At 53.2% G+C, this 13,046-nt stretch overlaps 1 protein-coding gene across 3 annotated transcripts in view; it reads right to left on the bottom strand.

The window, feature by feature from the left end:
- Ranbp3 (RAN binding protein 3) overlaps positions 1-13,046 on the bottom strand; it is a 52,481-nt gene that overhangs the window by 38,447 nt on the left and 988 nt on the right. For all 3 annotated transcript variants that reach the window (XM_057771424.1, XM_057771425.1, XM_057771426.1), the window contains exon 2: positions 2,203-2,258. In XM_057771424.1, coding sequence (XP_057627407.1) covers positions 2,203-2,258 — 56 coding nt within the window. The remainder of the gene's footprint in view (positions 1-2,202; positions 2,259-13,046) is intronic.

Raw genomic sequence — 13,046 nt, 5'->3', positions numbered from 1 at the left:
CCCCAAAGCCCCTGGTTCTCTCTTCTGAAGAAAAGCCTAATTCCACAGGTAGGCCGGATGACCCAAGTAACATGGTGTACTCAAGAAATACTTCTGGCACTATCTTTGCTGTGAGAATCCCCCATCTACCCAAATGCTCAGACTTGCGTCTCCTGTTTAAATGTTCAAACTCTGACCTGGGCCAGGCCCTGAGGGAGACTAAGGATGATGGATGTAAGTGGAATGCATGAGTCTGAGGTGTAGGTTAGTAGGCGGCTCCTCGAGCAGTAGCCAGAGCTGGAGAAGCTCTGGTAAAGAGCCAGTCCCTCCACTAACTCTTAAGTGTGTGGAGGGACTTCTCACGGGGAAGGCATGTAATCGGTAACAGCAGCCACATCAGGCAGTTCACAACCACCTCCAACTCCAGTTCTGGGGACCCAACACCCTCCTCTGGCCTCCACAAAACACACTGTGGTGCACAGAAGTACTTGCATACAAAATAAGGACACGCCTTCAAAGTGTAGCTCAGGCTGGCTCTAGCCATCACTTCTGCCTGGTGGTCACACTGCAGAAGCAGCACTGAGAAGCCCATGGCTTTGGAAAGAGCACACGGCACATTCAGAGGTACCAAAGCCAGAGCCTAAGGCCAGTCATGTGGACCTCTTGGAGAAACTGAGCCCAAATCAGTAATCTTTTTTTTTTTTTTAAGATTTATTTATTATGTATACAACATTCCTTCCATGTATGCTTGCATGCCAGAAGAGGGCGCCAGATCTCATTGTAGATGGCTGTGAGCCACCATGTGGTTGCTGGGAATTGAACTCAGGACCTCTGGAAGAATAGTCAGTGCTCTTAACCTCTGAGCCATCTCTCCAGCCCCCAAATCAGTAATCTTATGGGACTCCCAGGGACAATGACATTACGGGATGGATGTGCTCACAATTAGTTGCCAGACCCCTAGCATCCTTTTTAGAGTTGAATTCCGCTGGCTCCAGGCTTGTAGCAGTTCCTACTGGGGGCCTCCTCCTCCGCAGAAAGACAGCAAGGACCTTCTGCATATGGAACACTGGGCAAAGGCACACAAACTGCAGTCACCAAGCTGCCCTAGTGGCACCCACACTCACTGTGGGTCTGTGCACACAGCAGCAGAGGAGCAGCTGGAAACTGGGAGACGGGGGGATTCCAACACAGCCAACTGGCACATAATTGCAGGAGGGTCTCAAAAAGTCCAGATACTACCAACACTGGACAGAAAACAACCCAAATGGACCTCACGCCACTCTGACCCCAGGGCACAGCTGTCACCAGGCTGGGGATAGAAGGAAGCATGGCATTTTGAAAAGCACTGTCACCAAAACAAACCAGCAGTTTCCTGGGGTCTCTAGAAGCTTCAGCAAAAGACAGAACAGACAGCCGAGCGGTTAAACACCACTACTGTCTCCCTGGCAGGCATGGAGGTGGGGCAGGCAGCGGCTGCCCTCCCGAGCACAGACCCAGAGTAGTGGTGGCAACAAAAGCATCATTATCTGGCCAGCAGCAGCCCCCAGCGGTTACCCAGTCTCCCAACAGGATGCAAATGCACAGGAGTCACACAGGCTGGGAGCCACCAGCAGCCTCTGTCTTCTGACTGCCTCTGACCCCGAACACAGCCGCATCCAGGTGACTACAAATGGATGGCCTTGAGAAGGACAGTCAGGTGGACAGAGGTATCCTTGGCTGTTGCCTCTCCATAGTAGGCAAGGCCCACACACGGTGCCCACTAGACATGCGGCACATGGCCTCTGGGGTGATATGCCCTCAGAGAAGGAGAAGCCAGCCCCATAGACAGGGAGAAGAGGCAGGGACAGTAAGATGTAGTGACATGCCCGGGCTGGGACAGTCAACTTGGACACTTTCTTGAGGTACTGGGGGTAGAACGGGGACTGTAGGTTAAATGTATGCCACATGTACCCCAAAATGTGCACAGTACTTGCTACTCCTCAACTCACCAAGCTCTGTCCTTCTAACAGTCCCTCTGCTCTGGTTTTCCCAGGACAGGGAGACAATTCTAGAACACAGTATTGGGACCGGGGGATGGGATGGGATGGGATGGGATGGGGAAGGAGAGAGAAACTGGAGACCTGTCACAAGCCCATGCTCTGGTTGTCAGCCGAGCCTTCTCTGGCTTCTCAGGGAGCAAAGCAAGTCTGAGGAAGGTGTATAGAGAGCACAGTGGTCCCTTACCTTCTGTCCTTTGTCCTTCTGAAACACAAAGACGGACGGCGCGACGGCAGGCTTTTCTGCAAAGAGAAACATCAGTGTTTTCCCAATGCTAGATCTGAACGGTCAACACGGCTCTTAGTTCTAGTCAGCTAAACACACATTTAAATATGCCAGTGCATGCGCAGGTACCCAACAACACGCACACATGCGACATGCACAAAAATACATTTAAAAGCAGTTCACAGAACACCTGCTCAGAGGCTGTCAGGGGCACCTGCATGCGGAACCCCTCAGTGACATACATGGTCCTGTCCCTTTCTGCATGCAGATTACTGGGACAAGAACGCAGGACAGGGCATCATATGACTCCTGCCTAAGAACCGGGCACCAACTTGGGTTTTGTTTGTTTTTATTTTTGAGACAGAGCCTTGCTATGTAGACCAAGATGGTCTCAAAGTCACAGAGATGCTCCTGCCTCTGCCCACCAAGTTCTGGGATTAAAGGTACGCACCACTGCTCGACTGGCAAGCAGCTGGCCATTAGGCTCCTGCTCTTTTGACAGCAACCCTAGAAACCCAACCAACCTGTGCCCAGAGGTGCTAATTAAAAAGGACTCCTGCAGCAGTGCATACATGCTACCCAGAGGCAGACAGCGGCAGGGTCTGCACCTGGTGATGTCCTTGTGGCTAGGCTAACTCTCATGAGCACAAGCCCCGAGGTTGTGTAGAAGTAGGCCTGGGCACTATATGGGCACAGTGCCAGAGAAAGTCACAGTCCTTGGGGTGGCAGATATGTATGTGTCCATGCTTGGCGCACATGGAGAAGACATGGAGAGAAAAGGAGCACAAGGCAACCATCAGGGAGCAAGCTTAAGGAGCGACACACAGCAAGACCCATACCCACACCCAGTCCTAGAGAAAAGAACACCGGGACCATAGATTCTAAGCAGGTAGCCTAAGGGATGACATTTTCACTACCTCGGTCCCCACTGCCCAGTGCTCCCATGACCATCTGTGTTGGTCTATCTGCCTTACAGCCCAAGATGAAGCCCAAGTGACACCAGAAAATGGCATACTTTCCAGCCAGGCTCACACTTCCTCCACCATAGCCAACACAAATGACGGCAGGGGGAGGTGTGGTGAGTTACGAGGAGGCTGGGCAGAGGAGTAGCTCACCAGAGTCTGTGCCAGGTTCCTGGAGCCCTGTCAGCATCTCTGTGCCCAGCTGAGCAGCTGGGCCAATGCCCAGCTCCAGCTCCACCTCCACACACGCTCCAGTGAGATGTGTAAGGAGCCAACACACTGGCCACCTTGGTCCCTTTCAAGCCACCCTCTCTCCACACTTGCTGAGAACAGCACCTCGGCCCCAGAGACTGGTTCACGAAGACATGGCTGGAGCTATGAGAAGAGACAGTCTATTAGGGTTGCCTGGCCACCTGTCACTACCTGGTACCTTGAAGTAGGGCACCTACAACATGGAGTACTGGCACTCCAGTCCGTAGACCCCGTGTGAGGCTGACAGGCAGGTGCACCTGCTACCTACTCCTAGGACTGCAGCCCCAGCACAGTCCCTCAGTACTGAGGAGCAATGTGTGCCCTAGGTAAAGGCGTGTGTCAGGCCCCTGGGGCGAGGCACGGAGAGCCCTAAGAACAACTGCAAGGATCTAAGGCGTGCTCAGCTAAGAGCACACCAGATCCACTCTGGCCTGGTTCTGACTTGAAACCACCCAGACCTTCCTTCCCAAGGTCCCAGGTGTGACAGATAGCCAAAGCCCCATGCCTCCAAGCAACCAGGGTGTGAGCTCCACCAGATAGACAGGCCCCTGCTGGCTGCCTTGCTCCACACTGCCTCCCATAGAGACAGGAGCTCCCTCAGAGTCTGGCTTATATTAGCCCAGGGACACCAAGCCAGCCTTCCAAGCTCCCAATAGGTCTGTGGTCAGCACGTCAATCAATGTATGACACCTACAATCCACCCACTCTCTAGGCAGGGCACGTGGCTCCATGAGTATAACATACACCTAGCATGCACAAAGATGCAGAAACCACACACCTGCACTCTAACTAGCACTTGGGAGGTAGAGGCAGGAGGATCAGGAGTTCAAGACCAGCCTGGGCTAATACGTGATACATGAGACCACCTCAAAAACAAATAAGGCTGGCTGTCGAAATGGCTCAGTGGGGTAAGAAGCTTGCTGGCATGATGGGATCCACACACTGGAAGAGCTGTCCTGAGTACTGGAGAACTGCTCAGCAGATGGGTACAACTCCTGCTCCTCCAGAGGACCCACCATCCTCTTTTGGCCTCTACCAACACTGCTGTCATGTGTATAAACCCACACACATAATTAAAACATCTCTTAAAAAAATAAAAAGTGCTGGAGAGATGGCTCAGCAGTTAAGAGCACTGACTGCTCTTCTAGAAGTCCTGAGTTCGATTCCCAGCACCCACATTATGGTCCACAACCACAGGATCTGATGTCCTCTTCTGGCCTGTAGGCGCACATGCAGACAGAGCACTGAAAGACACCATGGCTTTCCTCCACAGGGCAGTACAGCAGGGACAGAGGCTAAGGCAGGAAGACAGGCTGCAGGCACACCAGGAACCCCAAGGTTGGGGGACAGGAGTGTGCCTAGAATCCTCTACACCACAGAGCTTCACAGGTGTTATAGACTCCCAGCAAAACAGCTGCTGGCTTCATGGGCATCTTAGTCACCATGAGTTGACACACAGCCCAGGAGGCTACAGGAAGGACACCAGCCCCTCCTCTCAGCTTTTTATGCAATTTTGCCCTAAATGACTGAGTGCTTGGGTCTCCAGAGGGATGGAGTCCACAGGCTGGGGGAGCTGCTCTGGTTTGTTATGAGGAAGGGGTAGATGCTGTCCCCACGTCCCCAGAACAGGAGTTGTCTCAGCACGCAGGACAGGTCTTGGCAGGCAGCTACAGGAGCTGATGGGCACAGCACTCACATCTGCTATATATCAAACACAAACCTGTGCCCAGTATCAAACACAAACCTGTGCCCAGTGTGGTGGGCTTCAAGGTTCCAAGTCACCCTAGCAAGAAGCTTGGCCAGTGAATTCTGCATCTGGGAGTGGTGACGGGAAGTCATCCTATCCATGCCACATGGCCTCAAGGCCTGGCTTGCTGGAACCCATTGTTACATTTTCAAAAGGGAGTGAGAGGGCAGCCTGGTACAGGTAACTGGCTGCATGGTGCTGTCTTGAGTCTTCTTGTGGCCTCTGTTGTTCATCCACAGCAGATATATCCTCTCTGGAATCCCCCAAACCTCCAGCGCTTCATCCAAACTGCTAGTGGCTCTGTGCAGCCAGCCTCAATGTGTTAGCTATGACCCCAAGGCCTCTCGAGGTGGGTCACCCCTCCATCCTCCTCTAGAGTTGTGGCATCCAGAACAAAGCATCTATCACCTAACACCCTAGAGGACAGACACCTGGGAGGAGCTTTGGGCCGGGGTTACCACAGCACAGCAAAGACAGGCAGAAGGGAGGAGGAAGGAGCCCATACTTCCTTTCTGCCTCCTGACGGCACCTCATTTGCCAGGCAGCCACGGGAGCTGGACAGCCACTGAAGGGCTCAGCACCTTGCCAACAAGCCAACACCACGTGTCTCCACCTTCTTATCCTCAAACACCATCGGCAAATATCCCTTCAGCACCCTGGGCCCTGTGCCAGCTGCTTTAATCCAGTGAGGATGGTGACAACTGCCAGCAGGCAGCTGTCACGTGAACAACTCTGCACTGAGCAGAGGCAAACCCTGCAGTACAAGTCTTCACTTGTCGGTGCTGGTCCTCTCTGAGCTCCGTGGTGGGGAATGAGGCCTCTGGCCTGTGTGTCTCAGGTTTCCTAGCCCTGCACCAAGAGGGTGGCTCCTGGAAACATCTTCCTGTGACTTCTCTGAAAGTTCCCAGCGGGCCCCACTGAGGTATTGGCGGGGCACTCCTTGGGTCATGCACTCTCATGCCACCTGCTTTCCTAGAATGATTTTCGCTTTGTGCTCTATGTGAACACCGTCCATAAGAACCCAGTCCCCAGCACAGTGGAAGCAGCACAAGACCCGTGGCCGACACAGGAGCACCTGTCACTCCTACTCGTGGCTAATTCACTGCACTGGTGTGGCCAACTCCTGAGAGTCTAGGAGGCCTTGGCCACTGGAGTACCAACAGCAACAGAGGACTGGCCTCTGGGGTGAGTGAACCCTGTGCCCAGTGGCTCAGCCCCTGGTCAGGAGACCCTGAGAAGGGTGCCCCACGTATGTCACCACCTCCATCCTACTGTCCCTACAGCTAGGGAGGAACCTGCTCACACCGAGTCTGGCCAAACCCCAGAGAGGTCACAAAAGGAAAGAAAGGGAAGTGACATGGAGTCCCCCAGTCTAACAAACTCAGGAACGTGGCCTGCGTGGCCTATCACAGACATGGTGAAGTGAAGTGAGGGAAGGCTGGTGGGGAAAGCCCCTGTAACCCAGCTGGAAGGCAAGTTCTCTGGAATATGCGGCGCTGGGGCAGCTGTCTGAGGCTGGTGGTGGGGGTATGGGTATGTCCAAGGCCACCTCAACCACCTGGATCCTGGGTGAGTCTGAGACCTGAAACAGGGAAGGGTAACTGAGAGCTTTGTTCAGTGCTTGAGAACACAGGGACCCACTCCAAGCTCCAAGGCAATGTCACTTGATTCCTGTCACTGCAATCACACTCAAGACCACATGACGAAACACTGAGGCCATCTAGAAACATGGATCATGTATGGAAAGGCACTTGCTAGCCTTCGGTATCCTACAATGATACGCTTGAAGCAATGCTTACTGGCTGGAAATCCCAGAGGCCTGTGGCAGACTCTGAGGGGCCGTGAGATGTACTGAGAGCCTGTAGGTGCCAGAACCGAGCAACTACAGAGTAGCTATATGCAAAGAGGGGCATGTTCTCGTGGAAGTCACTTGAGTCTTAGGCCACGGAAGGACGACTAGGTAGAGCTGGTCACCCTGGAACACAGAAGGAGGCACTGGCTGAGCACTGCCAGGAGGCGAGAGGGCTGCACTTCTGACACGGGAGGCACCCAACACTGACAGAGCTGCCAACAGCCACGGCACTGAAAAGAAGGGCAGGAAACCTCACACCTGGATGACAAGGGAGCTGCCCCCATGGTATGACTCCAACTCACTGCCACACAGAGCTGCTCATGACACTTAGAGAGTGGCTGGTGGAGATGGGGCGGATCACAACCCAAAGTCCAGGCCCAGGGAGCTACCGACCCCCAGCTCCACCACATGCAGTCAACATCATGGGAAGAAAGCAGGTCAGGTTCCTGTCCTAATCAGACCTGACTAGGGCAGATGGCATCACCCAGCAGAGCCTGGCGTACGAACACCTTTCTCCTTTTCTGCTATAGCCTCTGCAGGGCAGATCTCTGGGGTGACCAGATCTCCCCTAACCTGCTGGCTCTCTATCAGAAGTGATCCCAGACCTTAAGGAATTAGTTCTGATGACAGAGTGAGTGGGCATGACTGATGTACTGGGAGGAGAGGCCACAGAAGTCGCCAATCATCCTACACTTAGCCCCAGCAACAGCCCCATCTTTCCCCTAGTATAACAGGGAACACGGGCATCTCGATTTGCTGCCAGCAGGACCCAAATGTAGTCCCGCAATCCCAGGGGCCAGTCACTCAGAATGGCTGTCCCACAACCCTACCACCAGCTCCTCTTCTTGCCTAGCATCCAGATGCAGGAAATGAGAAGAGATGGGAGTCTGCTGGCTAGGCCAGGCAAAACACCCTGGGGGTGCCGCCAGGACACAAGCTCCGGCTCCAGATACCCAGGCTCTCAAGCTTTCCAGCAGCAGGTCCCAGTGCCACGCTATGGAGGACCCGAGGCTGTAATTACCTGCACAGAAGGGGTGTTGGTTACTGAGGCCCTCGCCCCATGAGGAAGGACTAAAATTCACCTACGGTAAGGCTATGAGGTGACCAAGTTTTCTAGTGCTGGCAGTGAACCCAGGGCCTTTGTACTTGCCAACCAAGTGCTCAGAGTCACACCCCATCAGTGTGTGTGTGCACGCACACACACTTGTATACACTCTTTAAACTCTTTAAGAAGGATTTGAAGCCGGGCGATGGTGGCGCACGCCTTTAATCCCAGCACTCGGGAGGCAGAGACAGGCGGATCTCTGTGAGTTCGAGACCAGCCTGGTCTACAGAGCTAGTTCCAGGACAGGCGACAGGTTCCAAAGCCATAGAGAAACCCTGTCTCGAAAAACAAAAAGGAAGTATTTGAGGGGCTGGAGAGATGGCTCAGTGGTTAAGAGCATTGCCTGCTCTTCCAAAGGTCCTGAGTTCAATTCCTGGCAATCACATGGTGGCTCACAACCATCTGTAATGAGGTCTGGTGCCATCTTCTGGCTTGCAGACATACACACAGACAGATTATTGTATACATAATAAAAAAATATTTTTTTTAAAAAAAGGAAGTATTTGAGGCCGCTGGCACAAGCCCGTCGTCCCAGCTACCAGGAGCTGGGTGAGGTCATTGAGACTGCAGCCCTGCAGTGGTCCTGCGCCCCTGGACACAGTAAGACCTGTTGGCTGCCGCCTTCTGAGCAGTGGCAAAACAAGGACAGATGGTACCCTGCAGTCACCACAGACCCTTGGGAAGTTAAAGAACACTTAACCAGGGCATGCAGGCTGGGCTGGGTGAAAGGAGGGAGTAGCATGGTAGGGACTGAGATATCCACAAGTCCTCAGTCTCTCTAGGGAAGAGGTGGCATCTGTCTCCCAGCCCCAGCAAACCTCAAATGTGCAAGCTGGCCAAGACTGGTTCCTCATTTTCAAAACAAGTCAGAAACCTGAAGCTTTCCCTGAAATTACAGAATCTCTGGCCACTTCCTAATTAAAAACACGTGCAGAAGCCCCAGTGGGAGTGAGTGGTCCCTCCATGGGCCCAGGTAAGGTGACAATTTCTGCCTGAGTGGATTTCTGGAGATTTTTCAACTTTCTGGGTGCCTGGGTACAGAGGAGAAATGTGGGTGATACTTCTCCCCACCTCACTGAGGGCAGCCCAAGTAGAAGCCTGAGCAGAGGAAGCAGAAAACCAATGCCCTTAGAACAGATGGAGGGGCCTGAGCCACTGCCACCAACCTGCAGTGACAGCCAGCAGCTGGGAAGTGCCTTGGAGAGCTACCCGCCAAGCCTGCACCTTCCCTTCCTGTCCCCGCTCTGAACATCAGTCTTTTGTTCCTTTTTAAAATTTGAGACAGGATCTTGCTAAGTTGCCCAGGCTAGCCATGAAATGACTAAGCATGCAGCCCAGGCTGGTATGAAATTGTGATGTTCTTGCCTCAGCCTCCCAAGTTCTGGGATAACAGGCCTCGGCCACTGGGCCCAGCTTCTCCAAGCTTAGCTGCCTTCACTCACTCCAACTCAGCCCCACTGAACACAGGCAGTTCGACTGGCTCCTGACACACTGACACTGTCTCAGCCCCTCTACCACCACTCCACCTCTGCCGGAGAGGCAGAGTCAAAGCCAGGCACACAGTCCCAGGACACACATCCACCAACGCCAGCACAGTCCTGTGCTCTCCTTTGACCGAAAGGCTAAGTGTAGGCCATGAAAGAAGGTAAAGAGAGGCTAGGCACCAAGCCCAACTCTGAGGGTCACAGGTGACATCTGAGGCCACACAGCTGTCACGACTAAGGACTGGACACCTGCAATGCCTGGGGCAGCACCCTCCATAACCAAGGAGTCTAGCCCAGGTGTTCACAGTGCCTGGGTTGAGAAGCCCTGGGCTACAGGGTCATGCAGACAGGATTCAGGGGACAGAGGTGTACTTTCTGGGCTCCCATGAACCACTTAGCCAGGGTCATCTCAGTGGAGTAGAACCCCCACAACGTAGACTCACTACTTCCTCTCTTCCACCCACCCAAGTGACAGATATTACGGACAGACCCTAGTCCCACCAAGTCACACCCAGTGCTTTTCTTCCTTTCCTCTGTCCCTTTCTCCTCTGAGCCTTTGACCTGCCCATGTCTGAAATGGGGGTTCAGGGTGGGAACACCAGCTGACAGTGAGCACTTACTGTCACAGGCAGAGCCTCATCAATGCTCGCAATGCCATGAGATGGGGGCTGTGACCTGCACTCCCATTTTGCTAGTGGGGAAATTGAGGCCTCAGTTCAGAGCAAAGTAAGAGCACTAGCCTGGTTTGCTCTAGAGACTGTGCCCACCATCCCCTGGGGGATGACTCTGCAGCTACCCCAACTCAGAGGGTGGGGCTTTGTATGGAAGTATTTTAGAAAGTCAGGACCCCGGGGCAGGAGACTGAAGATGGGGTGTGCTACTAGTATCCAGTAAGTGCATTTGGTCACACTATTGTGCTGCTAAACCTCAAGTGCACAGGACAGCCCTATCTAGCCCAAGATGGCTCCTTGTTCCCACCACGCACACACACAGCTGGCCATTGAATAGCTGGAGGCCACTGTTGGTCCTGCTGGGTACCAATCTTCTGTGTCATCTCTTATCTCCCTTCCTGCACCACAATCAAACTGTCTTTTCCACCCTCCTGTCCAGCGTTGAGGGACTCCCAAAACAGAACATAGAGGGAAAGCCCTGCTCCAGTCTCTGTCTCTCTCCCAGGAGAGAAGCAGTGCAAAGGAACTTCTCAAAGCCACGAACTACAGAAGTTCCACAGAAGGGCTGTGAGTGCTGCCGGTCCTTCTATGAGATCACCATGGCAACAAGAGCCTGCAGGATGCAGCACTGGACTACAACTAAGGATGCTTGCTTCCTTACATGCGAGCATGGTGCACCTCACCCGAGCTGCACAGAGCATCCTGGCCTCCCCTTGACAGTGCAGGGATCCAGAGGTCCAGAGATCTGGGGGCATGGGGCGACCCAAGCGCCATACTGGATGGAAATCAAGCATCTACGAACCGAAGAGGGATGGAGAGGGCAGGTGAGATGACTCTGTCCGTCCAGTCATGTTAAGACAGAATGCCTGGGCCAGGCGGTGGTGGCGCATGCCTTTAATCCCAGCACTTGGGAGGCAGAGGCAGGCGGATCTCTGTGAGTTCGAGACCAGCCTGGTCTACAGAGCTAGTTCCAGGACAGGCTCCAAAACCACAGACAAACCCTGTCTCGAAAAACCAAAAAAAAAAAAAAAAAAAGACAGAATGCCTGCAATGGGATGGCCCACGGCAGAGAAATGTAATGGATGGAGGGGAGCCGGGGGGGGGGTGTGGAATCGGGGGGACACTAAGAATCTAGGGCACTCATGACTATGGGGTAAGTACTCCATAGCTTCAAAACACACAGGCAACAGAGCCAATGCTAAGGGAATGAGCGCTAGCCCAGTATGCACAGTCCCGGGCTCCATCCCCAACAAACATCATGCCAGCCACATCTTGTCTTCCCAGCATTAGGAAAATGGAGGCAGAATCATCAATTGTTCAAGGTTATCCTTAGCTACACAACAAGTTCAAGGCCAGCTTGGACTACACGACACTGTCTCAAAACAAAACCAACACCACACACTTACTTTACAAAGGTGACAAGACATCACACACCATGCTGGGAACATGCCCAAGAGACAGAGTGTTCTGGAAACACAGTGACTGATTCGGAAACAATAGATCTGAGGCACAAAAATGCACCTCCTGGATCTGGCTTTGACAGGACTCTTGTCTGGACAAAACAGCAGGTGGGTACAGCCCCTCCTAGGCACAAACTTCAGTGCCAAACATTCCCCATTTCAATTTTACAACCAAGTAGGCAATTTACTGTGTGGAAGCCACAAGAAAACACAGCCCCCAGGGACAGCAAACCTAAATTGCTCCAACGCCCCTCTCAATGAGAACCCTCAACAACAAGCTTCTTCCCTGGTCCTTGCTCACAGAAGTTAGCTCTCGGATGGCTTCTGTACCAAGCACTGCTCTAGAACTGCGAGTGATGGGGAAGGAAGAACTCCTGCCCTGGCAGTGCTTCAGCTCCACTGGAGCATGACCTAGCCTGCTGACTGACAGTCCAATGGGACAATAAAGCAGGACAGAGGAACAGCAAAGGTGGCCACCAAGGAAAACAGGTAGCCAAGAAATTCCTCAAAAGTAAAGGAGCGTGAAGACAGACAGACCACCAAGGTGGGCTGGGGGGAGGGGTTGCTCCAGCAGGAACTTCACTCCAGGCAGGGAGGGAGGCATGTGCAGGAGAGTCACTCTAGCTTCTGGGTAAGGCACAGCGGGAGACACCCCATGGAAACAGTGGTGGTGGTTCTGGGCTAAGAGGGAAGGTCCCATTGAGAGACCACCTGTTTTCTGGGAGGGAACTCTGTTCCAGGCAGGACACGACCAATCCTAAAGGGGATCTCCGTGACACCACCCCCATGCAGTACTGCACACCTGGGAGGTGGAGGCAGGAGGACCAGGACTTCAAGGCTAGCTTCAGCTATAAGGTGAGTTCGAGGGCAGCATGGGTTCTGTGAGGCTCTGTCTCAAAAACAAACAAAAAACACCAGACATAAAACCCTAACCATTTTTGAAAGAAGTATGGCTTTAAAACACATCCGGAGTATGTCGCTTCAACCTCTAGTTCTCTGGTCTCCCTATGCCCACAAAGGCTCCTTATAAATGAGACAAAGGTAAAATAGACCCGAGTGGGGCCTCAGTCCAGGCTGCCCTGGTTCACACAGCACTGCTTTCTGACCTGCCTCAAGCGACTTACATACACCCACCTTTCAAGGCTTGGATAGACAGTATTGCAGGTGTAAACACGACCTCCATAGTCTGGACACCATCCCATCGCTTTACCCCACCAGGCTCAAGTGTGCTCTCTGAAACCCCAAATTCCTGGATTTTCTATAGAAGCCCCA

Source organism: Chionomys nivalis, chromosome 6, assembly GCF_950005125.1.
Source record: "Chionomys nivalis chromosome 6, mChiNiv1.1, whole genome shotgun sequence".
Lineage (NCBI taxonomy): Eukaryota > Metazoa > Chordata > Mammalia > Rodentia > Cricetidae > Chionomys > Chionomys nivalis.
The sequence above is the reverse complement of the archived record's forward strand: the minus strand, read 5'-3'. Positions and strand labels throughout refer to the sequence as shown.